We start from the raw sequence: 24547 nt of genomic DNA, 5'->3' as shown, positions 1-24547 counted from the left end.
GATTGTTGAGCATAGCATTAAGACGTGCAGCAGACATTTGAGCTTAATTTCTATAATGTTTTGCTCGTCTCTAAGAGGTATTTTGAAGAAGCATCTTAAATAAGGCCCCTGCGGAGCTGTTCTCCGTAGTGCTAGCATGACATTACTTTGTAACGAATAAGTTTTGGTTGGGATGTTGGAGTTGATTGTAGTAATTATTTTGTAACAAATAAGTTTTGGTTAGGGATGAAGACGGGTCGGATACCCTTCCAATTAGTAAATATCAAAATCGTTTCCATTTAAGTTACTCTATACCAAAACCGTTCCAAAACCATTTAAAAAACCATTTAAATTTTCAAACCCGGAACTGTTTCATAACCGTTTATCATCGGGTACATGTTTACCATTTAACTTTTAATATTTTTATTTTTTTTCTTTGATGATTATATTAATATAAATTAATATTGAGTATGATTTTATAAATATATAGGTTTTAATATGCTTTATCATGCTATAATTTAGTATCCTAGTAGTATATCTTTATAGATTATTTATAATATTATTACTATAATGGATCGTTTATTAAACGGTTCGGGTACCCTAAACCCGATATCAAAAACCAAACCCGACCCTAAACCGTGACGGGTTTGAAAACCAAAACCAAAACCGTTTTCAAAACCTATAGGATCGGTTTTTGGGTTTTAAACGGATTGAGTATCCTGCAAATAGTGCTCAGATCGGTTTTTTTTACCATCCCTAGTTTTGATTGAGATGTTGAAGTTGATTGTAGCAACTCTTTTGTAAATGGAGAGGTTGCACTTTTAACTCTAAGGTCTAATGGTTTCAACATCATTTCCTTGCATGGGCCAAAGGCTTATGAGAGGTTTTGTGGAGTTAACTCTTCTTTGTGGGCTTTGACCTCATTCTCTTCGCAAGAGCTTAGGCTTGATCTTATTTGTCACTAGCGTGGAGCGGGTTGGCGGTCCGAATTTAGAACTTGTTTAGTTATCCGGTGTGTGTTGGATCGGGAAATTCTCAATTACTAAAAAAAATAGCATTATTTTTTGAACCATTTGGCGATAACTTAGTTGATTATCTCTATGAGCTACAATGCTCGAGATCAAGAGTTTGAACCGACCAAATTTATTTATGGGTGATTTCTCCCATTACTTTTGGGTGGCGAGGTGGGTTCTTACCTTTTTTGAATTTTGACCATGGAAGATGTGAATGCTCAGCGACTCAGCGTGTTGATGTTTGGTAAACAAAATCTGATGGGCTCAAAAGGCTAATAAGCTTGAGGCGAACCCATATAGACAGAGAGTTAATGGGGCTTTAAGCAAGGATCATTCGACAACCAAACCAAGATAGGATCATCGACTACTTGCGACTGTTGAGTTGAGGCCTGAGGGAGTCTGTTCAACTGGAGTCAGAAGCTCCTTCAAATGGAGTTCGCATTGCACTCTCTTTCATTTGCTGCCCCCTCCTCTACAACTACAAGTAAGTTAACCACAAAACTCTTTTATCTTTTGGTTGCATAGGACGGTACAGTAGGGCTCAGTTTTACACTTTCTGGTGGTCAATAAAGTTGGTTTGATTACTCGAAGCCAATGTGCTGTTCTAGCTTATGAGAAATATCAGAAACTTGTTCATTAAAAAATCTTCATTACAGATAGGACTATTAAGGCTTTCGTACATGGGAAGTTTTCAGGCTTGTTCAAAAGGTGCCACAAGAATCCAGATACTAGAAGAATGGCTAGATATTTTGTGACTTATGACACTTGAAAGTATGTTATTGTTCACCACAAAAGATTGAAATTTTAGCATTATATTAGTCAAATTGAAGATACCCTATGGGATTCTGATATCTGCCAGCCCGGATTGTATAATATACTACCAGCCTTGTTTTTTTTAATTTTTTATTAAGGAATTCTTGCACAACTTCTGAAGTTACCAATATAAATATTTTAGATAAGACTTTACCTTCCACTGAGCCAAGAAAGATCCAGAAATGGCATTATAAAATCTGAGAAACTTAACTGGAATAAGTTAATGTTGATATTTTTTTCCTTGCTTTAGTGAGTTGGTCTATAAAATGCAGTTGAGAAACCTGTTGGTTACAAAAAAAATCGATTTTAGACATTAGCGGAAACGTATTAGGATCGGCTTAACATGGGTACAAATAAAAAGTTTAACGAATGAATTCCATCTTAAGTGGTTCAAATAATTTCAGTTTAGATTTCTTATTTACTTTGCGTGTGAGAGCGAATTCCATCTTAATGGTTGGCATACATCATCGGCTCATAAACTATTGACATACATCATCTATTAGAGGATTCAGCATCTTTTTCTTGCTAAATCTACATATAAGCATATGTGTATCAGTGTAAGCAACTTCCATATATATGAAACTCTTTCTTTTCTTTTTCTCTGTGGCTTTCTCTAATAAAACTGAACCCTATAATCCCATATGGATTAAGATTTGATGCATCTAAGCATCCAAACGGAAGGGTTAAGGAAAAACAAGCAAGACAAACCAAATAAGCTCATAGACACCCATCTCTTTATTGGATTAAGATGCTTTTGTTTCGGAACTAAACCTGTGCTGGTGTGGAGTTTGGAGGTGTGGGCGCAGAGGAGATACGCTTGCCGCGCTCAGAGCGGCTGTTTTCTGCAAATTTGAGACTGTGTTGGTGCATTCCCTTCTGCTTTTCTTCTTCAGTCCATTCTGCAGTGTAGTAATATTCCTCAGTAGATTTAACCACATCCTTTGAAGGAGGAAGGAACATGCTCCCCCACTGTGGAAAGTGAACCAGTGTCACAGGAAGGGTACAAGCAACAATCATGGCTCCCATCCAGGACAGACCAGCTCCAGTGGAGAATCTTGAAGTTGAAAAGAACACTAACTGGGTAAGGCCTGATCCAAAGTTTCCACCTGCACCAGTCAAGCCTGATATGATGCCTAAAGATCTCCGTGATACGAAGGGGATGATTCCAAAAGTTGCACCACAGGCAGCTTGAGCTCCGATTGAGAAGAGAATCATTGCCAAAATGGCTATTGGAAGAGTACTGGCACGCCCGAGCCAGATACAGAATACTCCTCCAAGTGTTTGGAGAATCCAAAGCACCCATAACCTGCCCCTCATGCCAAAGTATCTGCCTGCATAATCAGATGCAAATCCGCCAAAAGGACGAGCAACCAGGTTAGCCATTCCAAATGTAGCAGCAATTGTTCCAGCAGTGTGAAGCTTGAGGTCGAACCTGTTGGTCACACAAATATGTATGAATTAGAAATTCTCTTCTATAGTTTATCCTGGCATCGCAAATAAGGCCGTTTCTAGGATTTAAACTTGTTCCTGCTTTTAGGCAATGAATACTGAAGAAAGGACTAATTAATCACCTGTCGTAGAAATACTCGGCTACGACATTATCTGTGGACAATTCAACTCCCATGGAGTAGCCATAGAGAAGGACAAAGATCCATGTTCTGTAGTTTGTGACTGCATTCCACAGAACCTGCATATTCACATCAACTCAAATTAGACTTCCTTAATAAGGCTTCAAAGAGAGAAAATCTTCAACACATGCAATAAGTTGAAAAAAAAGAAACTGACCTTAGAGAATTTGTCTTTGGCAATCTCTCCCTTCTTTTGAAGTGCACTGAGATTTCCATCAGGCAAGTCTTGGCCAAGGGTCAAGACCAGGATACCCATAATAACATGGAGCCACCCAGGAACAAAAAACGCAATCCTCCAGGCCGTAAATGGAGTTGAACCACATCTTTTAATCAACTCATAAACTAAAGGCATTATGAGTTGTGTTGCTCCTCCACCCATGTTTCCCCAACCTGCTGCTGTTCCATTAACAAGGCCAATGATCTTGCTGTTGAACATTGTGCTCATCCAGTACTGGCATGACACGAACGTCGCGAGGGAGAATCCAATCATGAATCGGACTGTTATATATCCTCCTGCAGACGATATAAACGACATACAGAAGACGGTAGGGGCAGAAAGCATGACGAGGAAAGCACATCCATATCTGGGCCCCAATAGGTCACAGACTGCACCCATTACAAGCCTAGAGAATATGCTCCCAGAAACAGAAGCAACCCCAGCATTACCAATGTCTTGTTTGGTCAAATTGAGGTTTTCCCTAATGATGGGAACAAGTGGGGCTGCAGCAAAGGTGGAAACAAAGCAAGTGAAGAAAGATATCCAAGAAAGGTGAAAAGTCCTCATGTGGGGATTAGCAAATGAGAAAAGCTTGAACACTTTTGCCTTGTGTTCAGAATCAACAGGCAAATCGAATTTCGCAGTTGTATCAGTAGGGACTATTGGTGAAGCTACTGAGAAGGCAAAGGTCTGTTCCCTGCCTGTCACTCCATGCATGGAGCTTCCTGGGGATCCCTCAATATCACCCATTTTTCTCTCTTGCCTGAAGATCAAAGTAGTTTTGGAGTGAGAAGATCGAGTAGAGTAAGAGAAGTGCAGAATTAGAACTTAGTGTTTGTGTTGGGTAGAAGTGGGTATTTATATTGAGTTGGTCGTTGACATTCTGAGTCTGGTAGCAAGTGGGATATTCAGTTTCCCAGCTCTTTTGATATTTGAGGGACAAGCTTGAATAAACAAAGAATCTAAACGCATGGCCGCATCTGTAAAGAGCCTCGTAGGAAATCCCAAGGATCAGCTTTTGACCTTTACGCATGGCCCATCAGCTCCCCTTGTGCAAGAATGAATTAACATGCATACCTTTTTCCTCCAATTTTTTGCTTTGAGTATGCAATTCAAACACGTTGACTAGCGCTCCAGGCTCATATCATATGGCCTCAAAGTCAACACAAATTCACAGCAGTTGATAGAAGCATAAATTATTGGCCCATTTAGAACAAAAGCAGCCCAACAGCCCATACAGAAAGGTGCCGTTTTGCGGATGTGTGTTAGACTTATAATCTCACATTGTTTGGAGAACACCTAGCGACGTGGTTTATAATAAACTCAAGCTTCCCTCAATCAATTTGTTTGCTGGAGGGGTTTTAGTTATTTTTATATGTTCACGAAGTTTGACATATTGCATTCAATTAGAGAGGATAATGTGCATAATTAGTTTCCAGCATTAGCTGTTTTGTAAGAAGTGATGCAATTGTGCTTCCTTGACTTTTGGAGTACAATGCACATCAGCATATGTATGTAGATAGCATGTACATAGTATGTACCTTATCCTACCCAGTCTCAATAATATTCTTGACATGGGTCTCAACTTTGAACACGCATGTCTAAGTTGTAATAGAGACATCAAATATCCATTTGGTTTATTTTTTGTTTTCCATTTTTTAGAAAATGGAAAACACAAAACATCTGTTTTTTTTTTCCCAGTGATTTTAGCTACTTATATGTTTCCCGTATTTTTAAAATGGAAAACAATGTTACGAGTTAATATGTCCCACATCGCTTGGCCAAGCCAAGTGATGTGGGTTTATATGAGATACCTCTCCTCTCACATGTATGAGGTCTTTTCTCTTGGGTTCAAGTATCATTAAATGAGACGACATAGAGAGAAACAAAACCTTGTGGGCATGACGTATTCGTGGGCATCGATAAACCCAAAGCGAATAATATTATGAATGTGAGTAGGTTGGGGTTTAAAAGGCCATTATTGGAGGTGCTAAACTGGCAATGGCCCACTATCTCCTACTAATTTCTTCAGTCAAACAATACATTCTAATTTGTTAAGACATAATGGGATGCAGTTTTCTTACATCCACATCCTTACCTGGTCGGTCTGATGGAGATACAAATTATATGATATAGCTTAATCTTAGCCTTTCACAAGCTTTGAGAGTTTTTTGGTGTATTATTTTCATGAGACTGGGGGATTTGGATAAGATGACTTGGGTTTATGGATGAGAGTTGCTGGAAATGACTCGAGGCAAGCCTACTTCACAAACCTTCAGGCATTACTTTATAGCCTAACATGAAGAAATGACAGACCATATCAATTCGGATTGTGGAATCCTGATTTCGTGAGCTTGTCCCATTTACGAACCTCTACCCGCATGAGTTTTGGCCCAATCTTACATGAGCTAGGTCGTTTCTCGATTATAATAAAAAATAAAAAATGATAGACCATATTAGAATACAACACTTCTCCAATGTAAGTTAGTCTATTGATCAGGGCGTTGACTAAAAAAATGGACATGAACGTTAACAGATTATACATGATAATGTATAAAAGAGCTCAATTATAAATTATTTATTGATTTATGAGGTTGGCAAGAGGTACAGAAATAGATCAGAAATTGGGAAATATCCTGATAATAGGGGAATGAGGATTCCATTACCCCCAAGATACAACTGATAATTCCAGACGGGAGAGTAAGGTAAACCTCATCTCCACCTGCTGCAGTGGCTTGTAAGGTAACAAATGATTTATGCCCCTAATATGGCATTCAAATAGTTTGTATCTAATTAAACGGCGGTAAGGACAAATGAGCCAGTCCTAATGGAGGTTTACGCAATCCACCCGCTAACTGCTGGCACCCCCTTTCCTTGGAACTGGTTTGTACAGTACGACAGTGACGTACTTTGAGCGGAAGCGATGAGTGAAGCCAAGCGCCACTACTGATCGCGGGGTCTCTCTATCTTCAATGTAAAGATGGTTGAGGATCGCATTTTGTGGCGACGGAAGAGCTTCCATGGTGTCTCTACTTGCAGGATAACTAAGCAAGGTGTGTTGCAGATGCAGAGGGACAACAGGCGGGTCCCGTGCCTCATCTTCATTTCCCGGGTACACATTGTTGTAACTGGAATCAGGTGATTTTGGAACTTCAAATCCCACGACAGTGGCTTCGTCCTGTAGAAGAACAAAATGTTTCAAGGCCCTGTTTTTGAGGTTATAAGCACAAATAATAAGATTCATGCTTACGTGATCTTCGAAAAACTGGTTGCTCATGTTGAAGAAAGGTGGCTAATAGTCAAAAATCATCAAGTTTTCAGTTGATGAACCTGAAAATAAGGCAATTTATTGCATAAGGATATCAAAATACAGGGCAAAATGCAAAAAAAAAAAAATTCTTGTCAAAAAACAGATGCACAAAGGTATATGCAGAAATAAAAGCAAAAATCTACATAAAAAAAATCAATGAATTCTCATATTCATGCTCATAAAGGTTTGGTGCAAGGTATATCCCAGTCTTTTACATAAACATAATCCTCCGGTTTGTGCTGTATGAGGCCTTGGTAAAGGGAGGTCCAAATACAAGTTGAGTACATCCCGGTTATCGTCAAACCTGAGTTCATTAGATGTATGATCGAGCAAGGCAGGTCATCCCACTCAAACCTCTTCTATTTTTTCCCATACTAACAATTCGTTGCATGCAGTTAAATACCACCACATCATAAAATGTTGAAGAACACATGGAACATAAATATCCCCCCATGGAATGCAACAACACATAAAGATTAGATTAAAGCCAGCATGCCATTCCTACCCTTGACAGATAGTGCTAGATAAGGAGAAACAGCATGAGAGCCATTAAAGGGACATGTTCAGATATCTCTCACTCTGAGAATTTTTCTAAAAAAATGAAAAAAGAGTTTAGAATAGAATTGTCCAAGGGACATGTTCTGATATCTCTCAATTTACGTGAGATTTTTCCATTAGTAGAGTAATCTTAAAATATTTTTCATTATCTACATGGTGGTTGTATTGAATTTAAGAGGGAACAACAATATTGAAGTACAATTTCATTTACAGAATTATAATGATATCGGCAACCCTTACCCAAATACCAGTAATTTGAGAAATGAGTAGCATTTAATCTAAATGTGTGTATAGTCTGTTAGCAACCATTCCACATGGCATCAAATTTTGTCTTTCTATATAATATGTGTATCCACAAAGAAAGATCCAATAAAACCGAAAGAAATATTGCTCGGTAAGCAGTCCTGAGACTTTTCAGCTAAAATGTTTGTACTGATAGTTCAACATGCAACAAAAGCCATCTGCACTACATCAAACAACCACCTGTAGAAATTGGAGATTTTTTTTTCTCAAACAATGAAACATACAAATCGAACAAAATCATGATTTATTCTGACCTCTTGTGGCCTAGTGGTAACCATTCCTTACACTTGCACAAGGTGCAAGCTTTGATTCCCCCTCCCTCAAAAAATTAAGAATTAACCCCATGACTAATAAAAAAAATCAAGGTCACGGTTAACTGCATTGCGCTACAAATAACAAAATCTTGGAAATAGTAGAACAAATACATTCACAATGCCTAGATATAAGCATCAACAGAAAGCTCAAGTGCTGAGCATAGCATATGAACAAGGGAAGAGAACCACTACTTACTTACTTTCTCCCCAAACGAACGAGAGAAAGGACAAAAACATGGATAAGAATATCTCACAAGTCCAATCCAAATATACCCCGTAACACATGCAATCTATCAATAGAATAAAGCACACGCAAACGATCAAAATTCAACTTTGGAATTTGGAGAATGACCTGAATCGACGAAGGTTGTAGCCTCTCGGCCACCAATCAACGGCAGTGGTGCCCTTCTTTTAAATCGAATTGAATCAGCCGAATTTCAGCAGACCCAAAGGCTTATCTGGAGAAATCACACAAACCCATGTTAAATTAAGTGCAGTTCATCAAAAAATAATAATAAAGCAAACGATAAGTACCCAACAATCCACTTCCCGATACAAAGAATTCTTGAATTGTACAAATAGCTCCAACTGAGAGGACCCGTGAAAGGTCATCGACAAGAGACCCTAAAAATTAAAACAAAAAACAAAAACAAAAACAATTCACCTGAAATACAAGGAAGAAGAACAAAACAAGGGACTCTTCCCCTAGGAGAATAGCCTATGAAACAACGAGCAATAATGTTACTGTGGAAGACGAATCGTCGAATCCAGAAAATTAAAAATAAAATATAAATAAAACCTAAAAATATATAACAATATGGCTAGAGGGAGGGAGCCCAACTAAGTGCAGCCAATGATAACCCATGGGCCAAAATTAGTCCTGATGAAGTCCAAAAGTTTGAAGAAGTTGCACTCAAGGGCCCAATCCATTGCGAGTTGGAAATCCATTGGCTCTGTTGATCTTCGAGTTCGACTCTTTGGGCTCCATCCATCTCTTCTGCATATTGTTTTGTGAGCATGTGGTGTTAGTGGTGAGTCATTAGGTTCTTGGAATTTGTGTTTCTTTTCGGTGTTTAACATATATTGAAAAGATGGAAGCCTAGCTAGCTACCTTGTTTGATATCAAAAGCCATGATTGGTGGTGTTCCTTGCCCCCTTTATCATCTACGTAACTGAAGAAAAAGGATAAACTAATTTCACAAAGTTCTTGGACTTTGCAAAAGATCAACACATGGAGATTAATTATGGATCACATGAACTTCATATGGATATGGCAAAGGCATACAAAACCAGAGACTCATTTGCTTGAATCACCAACGACTCTCTCTGGGTGAAATTCTCTTTATTATGATCTCTCCGTCTCTGCTCACTCTCTCCATCTCCATCTCCATCTCCATCTCTGCTCACTCCTCAATCGAGTATTGGTTTCGATTTTACTAGCTTAATTGTTCACTGGTTTTTGTTGGGTATTAGAAATTAAGTGGATGATTTTACTGGCTAATTATATACATAATTGTTCACTTGTTTACTAGAAATTATTTGAGGTTGTCTGTCGAGGTTTACTAGCTTTATTGTCTCAGGTTCTTGATCATTGCCTTGACATACTTAAGCATGAGATGAAATGGCTTGATACCATATCAAAGGAGACGCAATCATGTTCTCCCAAAGATGATATATTGATGGTGATGGTGATGGTGATACAATTAATTTGTAAGATCATAGTGAACCTTCTACTAATCAAAGTAGACCTCTGGGTAGAAAAACATTAAAAGATCAACTGAAGAAGGAAAGGAAATTCCAAAGGCAGAAGCGACGATACAAAGTCAAGTACAGATGAGAGTTGGGAAGAGAAGAGTACTCTAGAATGTGCAAAAATGGATCAATACGATAGACTACTAATCGAGTATCAAATGACGCGAAATTTAGAAGAAATGCGTTGCGAGATAAAAGTAATGGCTAAAGACACAAGTGGAATGGATCCAATGATTATAACTTATTGGATGGATTAAAGAAGGATATCATGATGAAGAGACGTTTAATTTGATCAAATTTGCATTAGTTTAAATAGTGTGGAAAATGCTTGTGTGGTAGCGTTTTGTATTTTCATCAAATTTTCAATTATTAACCATTTGATTTTTGTTGAATTATTTGTAATATTGGAGATGGATTTCCTATAATGGATTAGTTTAAATTGATTTGAGAAATTGTTACTCATTTGCTTATTTGGGTTAGAGTTGATAACTTTTGAGAAATCAAATGATGTATCAAAATACTATGCAAGTAATCAAATGGATGTTTTGATGACTCATTTTGTTTATCCCACTGGAGATGCTCTAAGTGTGAGCCCAACCTTAAACACAAGGACAAATGTCATGTAGCACAAAAGCTCAAACACAGGTGCCCGAACTCTACTACAAAAAAACTACATCAAAGATTGCTGTAGATGAATTAGGGCTAAAAAAGTTTTTGAAAAATTATATTTGTATCTTAATCGATTTTACGAATCCAATGATATATTTTTTGTTCGAAACAAATATTAAATTTAATATAAAAAGTGCAAAGCAATTCTGGATCGTTGAATATCAATTCAAAATATTTAATGTCTATTTTGATATGAATTTGATTTTTACTTAAGACAAAAAAAAAAAATACTGGACTCATAAATCATAATCCTGATCAAAGCAATATAGTGATTTTAATATATTTTTTTCAGAGCATCTCTAATGGGAGACTTGAAATATATTTTTCAAGCACACAAAACATCATTTTCAAGTGTTATTTTGCTACAATGGTAGAAAAATAACATTTGAAACACACTTCAAATTTTAGGTACTCTTGATATATCAAGTGTGACTTGAGAATATTTTTTAGAGTTGCACAACCAATCAACACTTGACACTTGTATATTTAACCAAGAGAGAGAGTATAATAGAAAAAAGGAAGGGAAATTATAGTTGAAATTTTTGAATTTGGAATGTTTCATATTATGTACTGTTGTAGATAAAACTCTTGATAATGTGATGGTGCACAAATTACAAGGTATTTTGGAGTATTAAAATTTGTATACCATTGGAGAGCTCTCAGCAGGCCCCAGCCTTCTGCCCCAATACACCGACCTTGCCCAACCCCCTCACGTGGATACTACACTCCTCTCTCACAAGCATGCCACGTGCTTCCCATGTGACTCCCCCCATTCCCCACGTACGGCTCCAACCCGATGCCTTCTGCGCTCTCTCACATTTTTTTTGCAAATCCATGTATTGAACAGGGGAAAAAAAAAGATCTACAAAGCCACGTCAGATTGTACGGACCTGGGCCCTTCTTCTTCTTCAGGTGGAGACATGATGGGATGGGAAGGAATCTCCTGAATATTTTCAACGTACCCACAGCGTTTTAATTATTATTTTATTTGTCATCCCAATTTGGATATGACGCAATAGTAGAAGACGGACGACAACTGTTGCGCTAAATTATTATTTTTTTTAAAGGTGAGGGGACTCCATTGATCACGAGGATAATATACATAATTTTTACCATTTCAATTAATGATTCAACTGTTAATTGGACCACATCACACCCTTCTAATAATTTTTTCCCCTGCGGGTGCAGCCCACAAATCACATATGTTCATGGAAAATTCATAGATAAACTCACGTTTCTGGAAAGGATTAAACCCTAGTGAAGAACATGAGTGACATGTTTTTTATCACGAGCCCAACACCATGCATCATCTTACATATACTAGGCGGTCTAGGCCTATTAGTCGACAATTTTATGAAATTAAAATTGTATAATTTTTCCAGTTGGCCACATCAATTACAACGCAGAGTGAAAGATACATGTGGTTATCATGTGAAAAAGTGGCCAAAGCGAGAGAGTTCAAATGAGAATCTTTAGGACGGATAGATGCTTGGTTTGTCCCGGGCCGATTGATAGGAGCAAGATACAAAAGTAAGACAGGCAAGCACAAGTGAGCAAGTTATGGTCGGGAGCCATTGAAGACAACAAACTCTCTGACGGCACATCAAAAGAGAAAAGTCCTATGCATATTTACATATCTATATCCTAATCTTGATTGAATTTCAAACTTACTTAATTGCTGAAACCTGTATTGATTTAAATCTGAACAAGATTGAATAATAATTTAATCCGGATTAGGATCTGAACAAATAAATCAGACAAGATTTCTTTGTTTGGACAGTACCTGATTTTAAATTTGACAAAAAATTTGTGTTTGGACTCAGATTTCAGACATATAACTTATGTATAAACTTGGTTTGATCCGAGTCAAACAAATTCGGTCGAACGAAGTTTTGTCACCCCTTGTTTAAACCATGTTTGGGCAAACTTTATAGAGATAATTTCCCTCTCCACGTGGCATCCCCTCCATCACATGCTCAACATATGCAGTCTCTGTCACGTTTAAAATTTCAAACTTCCACCTGAAACATCATCGGACGGTCTGTATTTTAGTATTAGGACTAAATCAAAAAATGAAAAATAAAATAAAATATGTATACATAAATTAGGGTTTTGAGGGCGATGTGTTACAGCGGCTGTACTATTATATATATATACAGCTAGGCAGCAGCCAATCACAGCACAAAAACAATGAAGTGTATGAAAAACCCAATTAATACGCCAATAAATCCCCCCGCCGCCTATATATAGCTATCAATTTCTCCTAACGTTACCATCCAAGTGAGTCGCCTCTCTTTCTCGCTATTCGCATCTTGTTCAGTTCTTCCTCTTCATTTGCCTCTCTCAATACCGCAAAATAAACTGTTTTCTTATTTCTTTTCTTTTATGGATCTTTTGTTGTCGCTGACATGTGTGTCTTGGTCTCTCTATTCCTTCCTCTTTCTTTCCCACTATGGAATTGTATTATCTCCAGAATTTGATCGATTCAATCCAATCTGACCCACATATATAGCGTAATCTGTTTCTGTGGTAGAAGACCTAGTGCTTGTGCGGTCTAGTTAATTTGGATTCTTTGTTGGTGGGGTACCCCGTACCCTCGACCAATTCACTTTCTGTTCAGACCACTTGTAAGTTTCCACGTCAGCTTGTGCTCGTGGCCTTGCCTCTGACTTGGGCGAATCTTTCCCTCTTAATTTTTTTTCTTCTTGCTCATATATTCTATCCGAGAAAATTAGATGAAAGAAAAGTCTTCTTCTTTCTTAAGTTAAATGATAATCCTCAGATCGATCGAGAGAAACAAGACAAGATGGATATGAAGAAAGCTTAATTAATTTGTGGGAGAAGAAGGTTTGATTGATAGATTTAAAGTCGTTGTTTGCTGGAGTAGCATCATTAAGATTCACATGCAAATGCATCTCTGGTCTGTCTGACTGCCAGCCATAGTTGCTAAAGAGTGGGAATCTTGATGATGCTGCATCGGCAATAAAATGGCTAGTTATTTGCTTCTTGTTTCGTCTCAGGTGGGTACGTACGCATATGGTATGTTTTTATTTTAATTTCTTCATTTCTTTTTTGTTTGTGACATGCATTAGAGCTGACACCTTGCAGATCTATCTATAGCTCTCTTATTATAGTGTTCTTCTGACTAAAGTTTGTTTGCTATCTGGATATGATTGCGTGCCACTGGAGTAGTGTACGTGTATTTTTTATTTTTAAAGGTGAGTGATATTAATCACTTCTTTTTAACATATAGTTAATTTTTCTTTTCTGCTTTGGTGGGTTTTGTTTGTATTGGATCTATTTATGTACTAACAAGGAGCAATAGCTCAATTGGTTACATTTTTTTGTCTTAGGATGTATTTTCCTAGTCTCTTGAGTTTTCAACCCACTTCCGGAGAAGGGTTAAGAGCTTCATTTTCACATTCGCATAGATTTTGATCCCGTCTTATCTATTGTCAAAGTGGTGCTGTACTCTTCGGTTATCCAAAAAAACTACTTATGGACTATATCTTCTTGAAAGATGAGTGTACGTGTCTTCGTGGGTCTTCAAATTCAGGTGCGCAAGAGCCAAAAATAGTGTCATGATATTGGATATTGCTAGAGTTGCTCTTGCTCAAGTGGGAGAGAAAAGGTAAGAAGAAGGAACAAATGATTTCAGATTTTGGCTTCTTATGTCGTATGTAGCTAAAGTTTTTGATTATCATATCAACTACTTCAAGCTTCAAACTTGAAAGTATTATATATCATATAACACAATCCTTTATATTCACTAGAATTTGTTTTTATCATACACTAGTTCTTTTGGAAGTATATAATTAGTACATCTTTGAAGAAGAATTTGGAATTGCTTGCCGTGTGGGAACTAACTTTGATATGGTAACGTACTCTTGTACACTTGTTTGGTTTTAGCATCTGTTAGAAATTCACACCCCTCGTACAATCTGGTGACATACACTTGTACAATTATTGTCACAAGTGTTTGATGATTTTGGCATCTGTCAGAATGTCAGAAATCCACACCCTTTATACAACAAATTATATTGTCCAACAAACCATATTGTTCACTTCAGGGGCCGACGCAAAAATTCATGTGAGGGTGGGCAAAACCAAGCTGATATATCGGCTCACACAACTTTGTTCCTCCCGAGACTGACAAGTGGGCCAAACCCAATTCATTTAAGCATAGGAAAATGTCTAATTGTTTGTTAAGGGATGAGTTTAGATTTATAAACCACACATGATTGGGCACTCGGACCGACGTAGGACTGATTGTTAACAACATCCTGTTGTCAAGTGGACCAAGTTACACATCCAGGAACAAGTAGCAACATATGAACCCTTGGCCTTGTACTCTTCCTCCTTTATCTCCACACATTTAGCCCAACTTTTTTTTATTGTCTGGCCTCTTCAATAATAATGACATTTCCAGAATGAACTTAATCCATGATAGTGATAACTCGTCTTTCTATAGATCTTGGAGATCCATGTGTGTCCCTATGTATATATCTCAACGCAATTGAGGTGGTAATACCCCACGTCGAGGTCATGGATTCAAATCACACTAGTTTGCTGAAGTTACAATCAATTATTACTTCTCCTAGTCTTTTTGTCATCCCCCACCATTGTTGCGACAGATATGAAGTTTAGAAGTTCCTTTATTTGAATGAATGGCTAATAGCTACCTTGTACAAAAAAAAATGTTCAAGAAAAGCTTCTTCATTTTGAGATTATTTTGTACAGATAGATCGCGGGTATGTATTTCCATATATATATATTTTGGTCTTTCGATAAGATCGATGATGAAAGTAGTTTTGTTTGCTCATGCACACCACATATTGACATATATTTCCACATCACAAAGAGCCTACTAAGATCCGTTTGTATGGAATGCTGATGTTTAAGTGGAAGGTCCAAGTCCCACGGAACCCACACGCACCCGACTCGGTTTTAACGTGGCAGACACGCCGTACGTGGAGTGGACCAGGACCAGGACCATTATGGGGTCGAAAAACGGAGTAAGAGAAGGATCAAACTTGTATTTGTCGAGATTGACAAATCAGGCTCATACTTACATTATTAGCTAATGGTGAACCCGTGCATTCGCAAACATCATTTATTTGTAACTCCGCAGGTGAAGTTTTGAAGTTGTTTTCTATTAAAAACTTTATAGTGTTTGTTTATAAAGAAATATAGAATCCAACATGTTTAAATTTTAATGCTTATCGTATATGCACTGGTGCAGATAACATTCCAACGTGTTTGAATTTCAGGCTTCGTTATCATATCAAAGCAGTCGCTCAATTTCCCATCGACGAAAAAAGGGAATCATGGTGAAGAAAATTGTCTCTAGAAATTATGAGAGAAAGTAGAGAGGAAAATTGTGCAGGATTGTAAGGGTTTTTTTTTCTCCTTTTAATTGATATTTAATGCATTAATAATTCAGGATAAGATTGTAACTTGTAAGGGTCATTTTCTTTTCATTTTTCTCTTTTTAATTGATATTTAACCCATATATTTGAAATAACTATTTCGAATTACAGGATTGTAAGAGGTCATTTTTTTTTCTTTTAAATTGATATTTAGTGCATTGAATAATTGATCATTTTTTTAATTTGATAATAATTCATGTGTCCAACTCCTATCAAACTTATTTGATGATGTGACAACATGAGGATGCTTTTTCAACTTTGTTGAGATTCCATTTTATAGTATATAGATTTAACTGACTAGTGTGTTTCGGTGTCACTGCAACGCAATAGATTCGAAATTAGAACTGCAGAAAATTTCTTCCACTCACAATGCAACGCGATTACCCTCCTCATCAATATAACAATTTTTTTCAATTTTTTCACTGCAACTTCCCAGTAACATCTATCAAAATGATACGAATATTGTACTTTGTTTAAAGAGAAACAAAGAGTACTAATCTTGATATTTTGAAAAATCTAGGGAGCATAAAAAAAAAATTTCGTTTCAGTGTTTCACCAACAAACCGTAAATAACTCAAAAGAGTTACAAACCATGGAAAGTTGAGGGGCGAGTATTTTTTATTTTTTTTTTTACCAAACTAAAGGGAATGTCCTGTAGACAAACATGAGGAGGCAAAATGTATTTTACTCATCCTTAAAAAATGACACTAAGGTCCCTTTGGGACTCCGTATATATAGGATAATATAATATTACTATCTAATGTATAAGTTGATATATGATTTAGTCATATAATAATTTCAAAATGATATGGTATTAGGCTTGTATAATCTCTTTCTTATACAATATCGTGTTTGATTTGTTGTTAAACAAAATGATATTATAAAGTTTGTGGTAATATGTTTGAACTATGCCCAGTAAAATAATAATTATTTTTTAATCATTTTATTTTTTATCATTTGATGTGTTTTACTTCTTATATTATGGCGTTCCGTATAAAATAAAAACGTGTTAGAGATGTTTTTCTATTACACGGCCTACACATCGTAAGAGCCTCATTTCGCATAAATTATACTATACTGAGTTTTTTTTAAAAACTACCAAACACATGATACTATACGAAGTATTATTCTTTGCTCTAATCAAACCCTAAAATATAGAAACTCGAAAAATGCTTACCCCGAAAGCACAGGGCCCAGTCCGAAAGCACCTGAAAAATGCTTTCACACTATATGGGCCTAAGCAACCCAAGTTTGTCAACTTATTAGCCGCCCATGTTTTTGGTACCTACACCGAAATGATAGAAACTCGCAAGGATGCGAGGAGCAACGATGGTAAATGGTTGGTTATTTTCACACCCCCACCCCACCATAGGGCACATACAGTTGAGCAAATGACTCCCCTTCACAAATCCAGACTAAATGTCAGTCCAAAACCTCCTCAAAACCCTCAAATCTGTGAAGCGAACTCACTCACCGAGCCTCTCTTCTTCAAGACCTTTTCAAGATATCCCAGAATTTGTCTCCAAAGTCTTGAGCAACTCATTCCCCGACACCCTCGATCTCACCCTCCCCAATATCAATGTCACACAATTACACCTCATTCTCTCGAACCCAAATCTCAAACCCTCTAGTTGCTTACATTTCTTCAATTTTATCCTCAAAAACCAGTCCCTCGTCTCATTCAGGCCTGATCTTCAAGCCCACTTGACCCTAATTTCCAGGCTTGTCAAGGCAAGAATGTTCGCGGATGCAGAGGATATCTTGAAGTCTGTATCAGTTGATGAAAATCTCAGGTACCCTTTTCTGGTTATAGCTCCGGCGATTGAGAATTGTTGTTCTGAACCGCGTGTTGTGACAAAGATTTTCAATTTGTTGCTTAAAGTTTATTCTGATAATCGAAAGTTCGAACAAGTTGGGGAGACTTTTGATTACATGAAGAACGTTCGAATCAAGATTGATGAGAGAACTTGTACTGTGCATTTACTTTCCCTTAAGAGAAATAATTTAGTGGGACTGGCTCTACGCTTCTTCTATCAAATGGTAGAATTGGGTATTCATATATCTGTGTATTCTTTGACAGTTGTGGTGGAGGGTTTCTGTAGGAGTGGAGAGATCAAGAGGGCTAGGGAACTGGTGGAGGAAATGGTTGGTAGAGGAATAAAACCAAATGTCATTACATACAATATAATGATTGATTGTTGTGCGAAGATATGGAATTTCAACGAGTTAGATATGATATTACAATTAATGGAAAAGGAGGGACAGGCATTTGATATTAAGACATACAAAATTTTGATTGATGGCTTCACAAGTGCTGGCAAGGTTGAAGAAGCTGAGAGGTTGATTTCAGAGATGTATCATAGAGGTATAAAAGTAGATACATATATGTACAATTTGATTATAAATGGGTATTGTAGACTGGGAAGTATGAAAAAGATAAACTCTCTGTTTGAAAAAATGAAACATAGAGGAGTCCATCTGAATGGAGATACGTATTGGGCTATGATCAATGGCTTGTGCAAGGCTGGGGAGATGGAAGTGGCGATGCTTTATGTTAGTGAGATGCTGAGCAAGGAATTTCAGGTGGACGTGGTGATATTCAATACATTGGTTCATGGATTTTGTAGAAAGGGAATGATTAATGAGGCTTTTGAGTTGCAAATTGAGATGGAAAGGATTGGATTTGACACTGATGTTTCTTTATGTAATAGGATTGCAACTGGGCTATGTGAACTAAATCGGGGGGATGAGGCAAAAATGTTGCTCAGCAGGATGATTAAAAAAGGCATTAGCCCAAAAATGATGAGCTTCACCTCTTTGATTGGAACATGAATTTGTTGGAGATGAATTGGTTACTACTTAATGAACTTTGGTTCTGTCGGCATGGGATTATGACTATTTTATGAAAGGATAATTGGTTGCAGGAGACAGAGGTGCTAGCTTGATTATTCAGTGGAGTCTGAGCTCTAAAACTGTGAGCTTTGCCTCCTCAATGGCATAAATTTCAAAGAACATAATCTAATGGGAGACAGAGGGTTGGTGCTTGGTGCTGGAGGTAGACTACTCAGAAAGCTCAAAAACTGGTGAAGAGCTTGGCTTCTTGGTTCTGTTATATCTGTAATTTTGGTCCTGGCACTGTGGTTCAATTACATAAAGGGGGCTGGAAAGCTTAGAAATGTGATCAAGCTCAATTTGATTTTGAGACCTAGATGTCACATTAATGAGTTCTGTTATTGAGAAGCGACTGGGTAAAAAGAATGCTTAGTGAAATACCTGAGACTATTAGACAGTTTTCGCCTCAATAGCAGAATGCTTCAGCCCCTCCAAGGGAATGTCAATCGTACAAAATGTGGATATACCAAGATTATAATCAATCAAACTTTCGTGAGGGGAAATATTATTTGCCCTTGGATACAAGTGTCTATTCACCTGATATGGGCAATCAGGAACTTACAACCAAATGCTGATGAAGTTACAGTTTAACTACATGTCACTTAGGTATATCCTTTTTTTTCCTCCTGAAACAAATTACAGAACTGTATTTGGATCCAACAGGCTTTTTACTACCTGCTGCAGATGTCAGGAAATTTGATTTGTTGCATTCCATTTGTTGTCGTAAGGCTTGCAGCACTTGTATTAGAATACGTTTCATATTCTATGTTTGAGAATGGAAGGGAATACCTGGATTATTGTGAAACTTGTTGCAAAGGTGAAAGTGGTACATATCAGGTCACTGAATAACCGGGCTACCTTTTAGTGTCCGCTGCCCCAAGTGTGAAGTGGGCTGCTCATTACGAAAATGAAAGCCATGCAAAGTTTGGGCCACCAAACACGTTGATTTTGATGATCTGCCGTAGTCCAAGGTTAGAAATCTTATTTCAATTCATCCTATCAGTATTTGGGCATTTTCACAATGATTACGATTCAGATCAGCCAAGTTCCATTGCTGATGATTGTATTCATTAGCGTGGCTATTTTTGTGGAAGTCAAATGTTATTAAGAGAAGGTTTGTTTGGTCTCAGTTTCCAGATCTTTATACCCTAGCCTAGGACAAGGAAGCCACTGCAGGAGCCAATATATGACTCTCATACAACGGGGTTGCTTTGTACTTTGATTCACAAGAGAGGCTGTGGACTGAGAATTGGAGGAATTCAACTCTTTTTTGTAAGCGACATACAGGGTAAAGGTATACCAAATGCTACTACATTGGCGCAGGGCACAGAATAAAGAGGAGGTTCTTTTGAAATCAAGAACTGCTACTTCATTCTCTTCCAAGCAAAGGTGAGGTTAGCACCAATTTTTCTTGGAAACAAGTTTGGAGTTGAAAGTAGCTAAATTGACTTTATTTTCCCTAAAGGATTAAGAAACAGAACTGTTGCTCTGAAGCTTGTGGTTGCCCATAAATAAGCAAAGTTCAGAATGTTGTTTTTGTAGAGAATAAGACGAGGGGATTGTATACTGCGTGGGGTGGCACTCCATTTATGCCCCAATCAATAAAATTCCTCAGATGCTAAGACAATCCTTTCATTTCTGACATTCGGTAGTGAGAAATTTTTCCAAGGGCGACCAGTTTAGCAACCCTCCCTCTCCAGCAGCATTTCTACGAGTATATTGGCTCAGTCGTGATTGAAATTATTCTCTCTTGCCTTCATATACTCGTCTTTCCCAAAACAATGACTGAAAACCAACTGTTACGGTACATATTTGCTAATGAAATAGCAATCACCTTATTAACCCATCTGCAAATGTCCTTGGAATCCTTGAGTAGTAGTTTACATTTTACAAAATAAAAAGATACCCAAGAATTATAATTTCAGAACAAGGGTTTGTCAATGAAGACTATGAAGTAATACACAACCCCTGGTTAGTCTGAGTGCCACAAAATTTTAACATGAAAGATCCAATTCACGAAAAAAAAAAGGTCTTTCAGATTCAGGAAAATGTGTTCGGGCATTTATATTCGTTTCACTCGCAGTTGAAACACTCATCCTCCTCTGAAAACTAAAAGATAATGGTAGGATTCCTAGAGATCATACAGTAAGACCTTGAGGAGCACCGGCTGATGGAGTCTTGGATTTGGGCTTCTCCACAACAATTGCCTGAGTGGTGAGGACCATTCCTGCTACAGATGCTGCATTTTGCAACGCACATCTTGTCACCTTTGCTGGATCAATGACTCCAGCCTCCACCAGATTCTCATACTTATCTGTCATGGCATTGTAACCAATCTCCCATTCACTCTCCTTTAACCTCTCCACAACCACTTCCCCTTCAATTCCAGCATTTTGAGCTATCAATGCTGCTGGCGCCACCAATGCCTACAGCCAAACATATGAAACAACTTTTCAGTACATACAAAAATCCAGGCAAAATGCTAATTTAAACTAATTTTCCTTCAGACCAATGGAATTTTAAAAAGGAACGTGATTACAAGTCAAATAAAACATTTCTGTTACCTTCTGCACAATGTCAGCTCCTAATCGCTCCTCTGCCTCCTCAAGCTTTTCCTTAATTGCAGGAACCAAAGTCGAGAGATGAACCAAGGCAGCACCTCCACCAGGCACAATTCCTTCCTCTATTGCTGCAAAAGTTGCATTCTTAGCATCCTCGATTCGGAGCTTACGGTCCTCCAGCTCGGTTTCTGTTGCAGCCCCTACTTTGACAACGGCCACCCCACCAGACAATTTTGCAATCCTTTCAGCCAGTTTCTCTGAATCATAAACAGAATCCGTCTCAGCCAACTCCCTTTTCAACTGAGCAATCCTCGCTTGCAGCTCATCCTTGGAAGCAGCATCTGCTATAATCGTAGTGGAATCTTTGCTAATTGTCACCTTTCTAGCTGTTCCAAGCTGCTCAACTGAGGTGTTCTCAATAAGCAGACCCAGATCACTGGCCTGGAACTCGGCTCCTACATTATAGTGACAGAAAAAGACAGGAAATTAGCACCATAAGAAGACATGAAAACAATAAGTCCTTAGTCAAAGGCCCCAGTTATTCCATTGGGGTACAAGTACAACACTGAAAGTTAGTCAATTTACTGCACATGCTGGACATAGAGTACAATGGTTAATGCATTTTAAGAAGCACACAAAATTGTAAAAAATTACCAGAGGAAAGAGTGTTTACCAGTAAGAATGGCAATATCCTGAAGCATAGCTTTTCTTCGTTCCCCAAAGCCAGGTGCTTTTATGGCCACCACATTAAGGATTCCTCGCAGCTTGTTCACGACAAGGGTAGCCAAAGCCTCCCCAGTGACATCCTCTGCAATTATAATCAAAGGAGCTCTCAACTGAGTAGTTTTCTCTAACAGGGGAATTATGTCCTTGATAGCCGAAATCTTCTGATCGGTGACCAGCACACGAGCATTCTCAAACTCACAAATCAATTTTTCAGGATTTGTAACAAATTGAGGGGATATATAACCTCTGTCAATCTGCAAGCCAACACAAACCACAAAAAAACAAAACACAGGTGTTAGAGAAAATAATATCAGGCAGCAGTATAGAACATCTCCAACATGCAAATCCATACAAACCTCCATTCCTTCTTCAACCTCTACTGTTGTCTCAAATGAGGACGAGGACTCAATAGACAAAACACCGTCAGGCCCAACTTTGCCAATGGCATCAGCAATCATTGTCCCAATAAGCTCGTCATTTCCGGCCGAGATGGAAGCAACAGCTGGAAAATTAGAAGTACAACACATTGACGCAACCAATGGAAACAATATCTATAAATGCAAATTTGGTGAGAGAAATGTGAATAAAACCAGGAACATGAAAATAACTTACCTTTAATGTCATCAGAACCCTTGACAGGCCTAGCTCTCTTCTCTAGCTCTTCTATCAAACCCTGTACAGTCTTATCAATTCCCCTCTTTAGTGAGACTGGATTAGCACCAGAGGTGACACTCAAAAGTCCAAGCCTGATTATTTCTCGGGCTAGAATTGATGCAGTTGTCGTTCCATCACCAGCAGAATCATTTGTTTTACTGGCAACCTTCATTGCACAATCAAAACAAGTCAACAACATATTTGACCAAACCCACACAATATGCCAAGATCCACAATTGAAAAATAGTAACCACAATACAGTGGTTCTAGCAGGGAGAGAGAAGAGAGAGACTGAGAGATCTGACCTCTCTAATGAGAGCTGCTCCAGCATTTTCCATAGGATCAGGCAGCTCAATAGCTCGCGCAATCGTAACTCCATCATTAACTACTTTAGGATTTCCAAATTCATCCAAGACAACATTCCTCCCTTCATTGCACAATAAAAAATGGCATGCATAATTAGCACCATTGTTCTTTGAAACTTAATGGAATAAACAATCGCCATAGAAAGGCATAGCTTGACAAAATTGAAGCATGCACCGTTTGACAGCCAAAAAAAGCACATGTAAGCAACTTAGAGATACTAGAAATGAATTCATGAGTGTCCTCTAGAATTATATAGTATATTAGCTGATCATGATGAGCGCCAAACGAATTGCAAGCAAATCAAAATATCAAATTAGCCAATAAAATTGGAGAAATTCAATCACTGAATAGCCAAACCTGGGGAAGTTCATGTGTGCCTATTAACAATTTCAAACCACGAAATGAAAAACTATCAAATTTACATAGAGAGGTCATGTTAGAGTAAGAAGTTACCCCTAGGACCAAGAGTGAGCCCAACAGCATCAGCAAGCTTGTCAATGCCGGCTTGAAGTGCTGCCCTAGAGCTTTGATCAAACAAAATTTCCTTTGCAGAAGCTCGGACAGATAATCGTCTGTTTACTGGTCGGAAGTTTAGCTTTTGAGTTTGCTGCTGACTTCCCCTCCGACCAAGACCCCCCTAAAACATTCATTGAACACACCATAACAATTACACTTACACAAACCAATTATCATTCACGCACGCAATTATACAAACGTATGCACACGCGTATATAATTATACAATAAATAGAGATATAGTCAATCGAAGCAAAACAAAATTGCGATAACCCAATAACAAAAACAAGGAACAATGCTTTAGAGCCCTGTATATGCATCGAAATCAAACAAAACAGAACCGATAAAACATTTATGTATTTCCTTTCCTTCTCATCATTCACTTCAAGAACCGAACGCAAAGTCATCAAAAGCACCATACAACAATCAATAAAACTAAGACTGATGAAGTAAAGAACAGACCAAGGATGAAAAACCCAAAAAAATAAAAAAAGGTACCTGTTTGGGCGAGCAGAGGATGGACGCTGTTGAGAGAGCATTAGAGGTTGCCATTTCTCAAAAAGAGAAGACGAAAACGGTGGTAGCTTCGTGTGGATAAGGAAGGCAGCGGAGGCAAATGGTGTTTAGGGTTTAGTTATAAGGGGAGTACAAACAAGAGAAGGTGGCTTCCAGAAGATTCTTTCAATTCGAGAACCGTTGAGAGGCACACAACGCCAGCCTTCTTGTCTTTGGTTCGGCCCAGCCACGAATTGCAGCATCAAACGAGCGCTCCAGTGGCGATATTTTACTTTTTATGGGCTTGGCCTTGAGGGCCCAAGCCAAATAAGAACAAAAGTTTGACAATTGGG

The 24547-nt window shown here is 38.0% G+C and overlaps 4 protein-coding genes across 7 annotated transcripts; 1 reads left to right on the top strand and 3 right to left on the bottom strand.

Moving 5' to 3' along the window:
* Nucleotides 1-2180: 2180 nt before the first annotated feature.
* On the bottom strand, nt 2181-4627 carry LOC119992031 (high-affinity nitrate transporter 2.1-like). Its single transcript, XM_038838620.1, has 3 exons — nt 3591-4627; nt 3377-3492; nt 2181-3237 (listed from the first exon to the last, which is right to left on the bottom strand). Exons 1-3 carry the CDS (start codon nt 4398-4400, stop codon nt 2571-2573), a joined length of 1593 nt encoding a protein of 530 aa, XP_038694548.1. The 5' UTR covers nt 4401-4627; the 3' UTR covers nt 2181-2570.
* Nucleotides 4628-6199: 1572 nt separating this feature from the next.
* On the bottom strand, nt 6200-8876 carry LOC119990726 (SNF1-related protein kinase regulatory subunit beta-3-like). Of its 4 annotated transcripts, none has more exons than XM_038836803.1 (5): nt 8800-8876; nt 8488-8593; nt 8076-8140; nt 6901-6980; nt 6200-6828 (listed from the first exon to the last, which is right to left on the bottom strand). In XM_038836803.1, the coding sequence occupies exons 4-5, from the start codon at nt 6925-6927 to the stop codon at nt 6502-6504; spliced, it is 354 nt and encodes a 117-aa protein (XP_038692731.1). In that variant the 5' UTR covers nt 6928-6980; nt 8076-8140; nt 8488-8593; nt 8800-8876; the 3' UTR covers nt 6200-6501. The 4 variants fall into 4 exon arrangements, with proteins under 4 accessions (XP_038692731.1, XP_038692732.1, XP_038692729.1 ...); XM_038836804.1 differs by lacking the exon at nt 8800-8876 and adding an exon at nt 8670-8795; XM_038836801.1 differs by lacking the exon at nt 8076-8140.
* An 8239-nt stretch (nt 8877-17115) lies between these two features.
* On the top strand, nt 17116-20519 carry LOC119991186 (pentatricopeptide repeat-containing protein At2g28050). Its single transcript, XM_038837435.1, has 2 exons — nt 17116-19848; nt 20008-20519. The coding sequence occupies exon 1, from the start codon at nt 17405-17407 to the stop codon at nt 18815-18817; it is 1413 nt and encodes a 470-aa protein (XP_038693363.1). The 5' UTR covers nt 17116-17404; the 3' UTR covers nt 18818-19848; nt 20008-20519.
* A 243-nt stretch (nt 20520-20762) lies between these two features.
* On the bottom strand, nt 20763-24357 carry LOC119991185 (ruBisCO large subunit-binding protein subunit alpha). The gene is made up of 8 exons (XM_038837434.1): nt 24198-24357; nt 23638-23821; nt 23124-23245; nt 22777-22984; nt 22521-22666; nt 22112-22418; nt 21442-21893; nt 20763-21303 (listed from the first exon to the last, which is right to left on the bottom strand). Exons 1-8 carry the CDS (start codon nt 24249-24251, stop codon nt 21016-21018), a joined length of 1761 nt encoding a protein of 586 aa, XP_038693362.1. The 5' UTR covers nt 24252-24357; the 3' UTR covers nt 20763-21015.
* Nucleotides 24358-24547: the final 190 nt, after the last annotated feature.

The sequence above is a fragment of the Tripterygium wilfordii genome, chromosome 22, assembly GCF_013401445.1.
Source record: "Tripterygium wilfordii isolate XIE 37 chromosome 22, ASM1340144v1, whole genome shotgun sequence".
In the NCBI taxonomy this organism is placed as follows: domain Eukaryota; kingdom Viridiplantae; phylum Streptophyta; class Magnoliopsida; order Celastrales; family Celastraceae; genus Tripterygium; species Tripterygium wilfordii.
Note: the sequence above shows the minus strand (reverse complement) of the source record. Positions and strands in the feature narration are given on the sequence as shown.

Coding starts and splice junctions, on each gene's coding strand:
- LOC119991185 (XM_038837434.1), bottom strand. CDS start 24,251: ATGGCAACCTCTAATGCTCTCTCAACAGCGTCCATCCTCTGCTCGCCC. Junction 23,822..24,197: donor TCCTCTGCTCGCCCAAACAG/GTACCTTTTTTT, acceptor TGAATGTTTTAG/GGGGGTCTTGGTCGGAGGGG. Junction 21,304..21,441: donor GAGCTGACATTGTGCAGAAG/GTAACAGAAATG, acceptor GTTTGGCTGTAG/GCATTGGTGGCGCCAGCAGC.
- LOC119991186 (XM_038837435.1), top strand. CDS start 17,405: ATGTCAGTCCAAAACCTCCTCAAAACCCTCAAATCTGTGAAGCGAACT.
- LOC119992031 (XM_038838620.1), bottom strand. CDS start 4,400: ATGGGTGATATTGAGGGATCCCCAGGAAGCTCCATGCATGGAGTGACA. Junction 3,493..3,590: donor CCAAAGACAAATTCTCTAAG/GTCAGTTTCTTT, acceptor GTGAATATGCAG/GTTCTGTGGAATGCAGTCAC. Junction 3,238..3,376: donor GCCGAGTATTTCTACGACAG/GTGATTAATTAG, acceptor TGTGACCAACAG/GTTCGACCTCAAGCTTCACA.
- LOC119990726 (XM_038836803.1), bottom strand. CDS start 6,927: ATGAGCAACCAGTTTTTCGAAGATCAC. Junction 6,829..6,900: donor ACCAGTTTTTCGAAGATCAC/GTAAGCATGAAT, acceptor GTTCTTCTACAG/GACGAAGCCACTGTCGTGGG.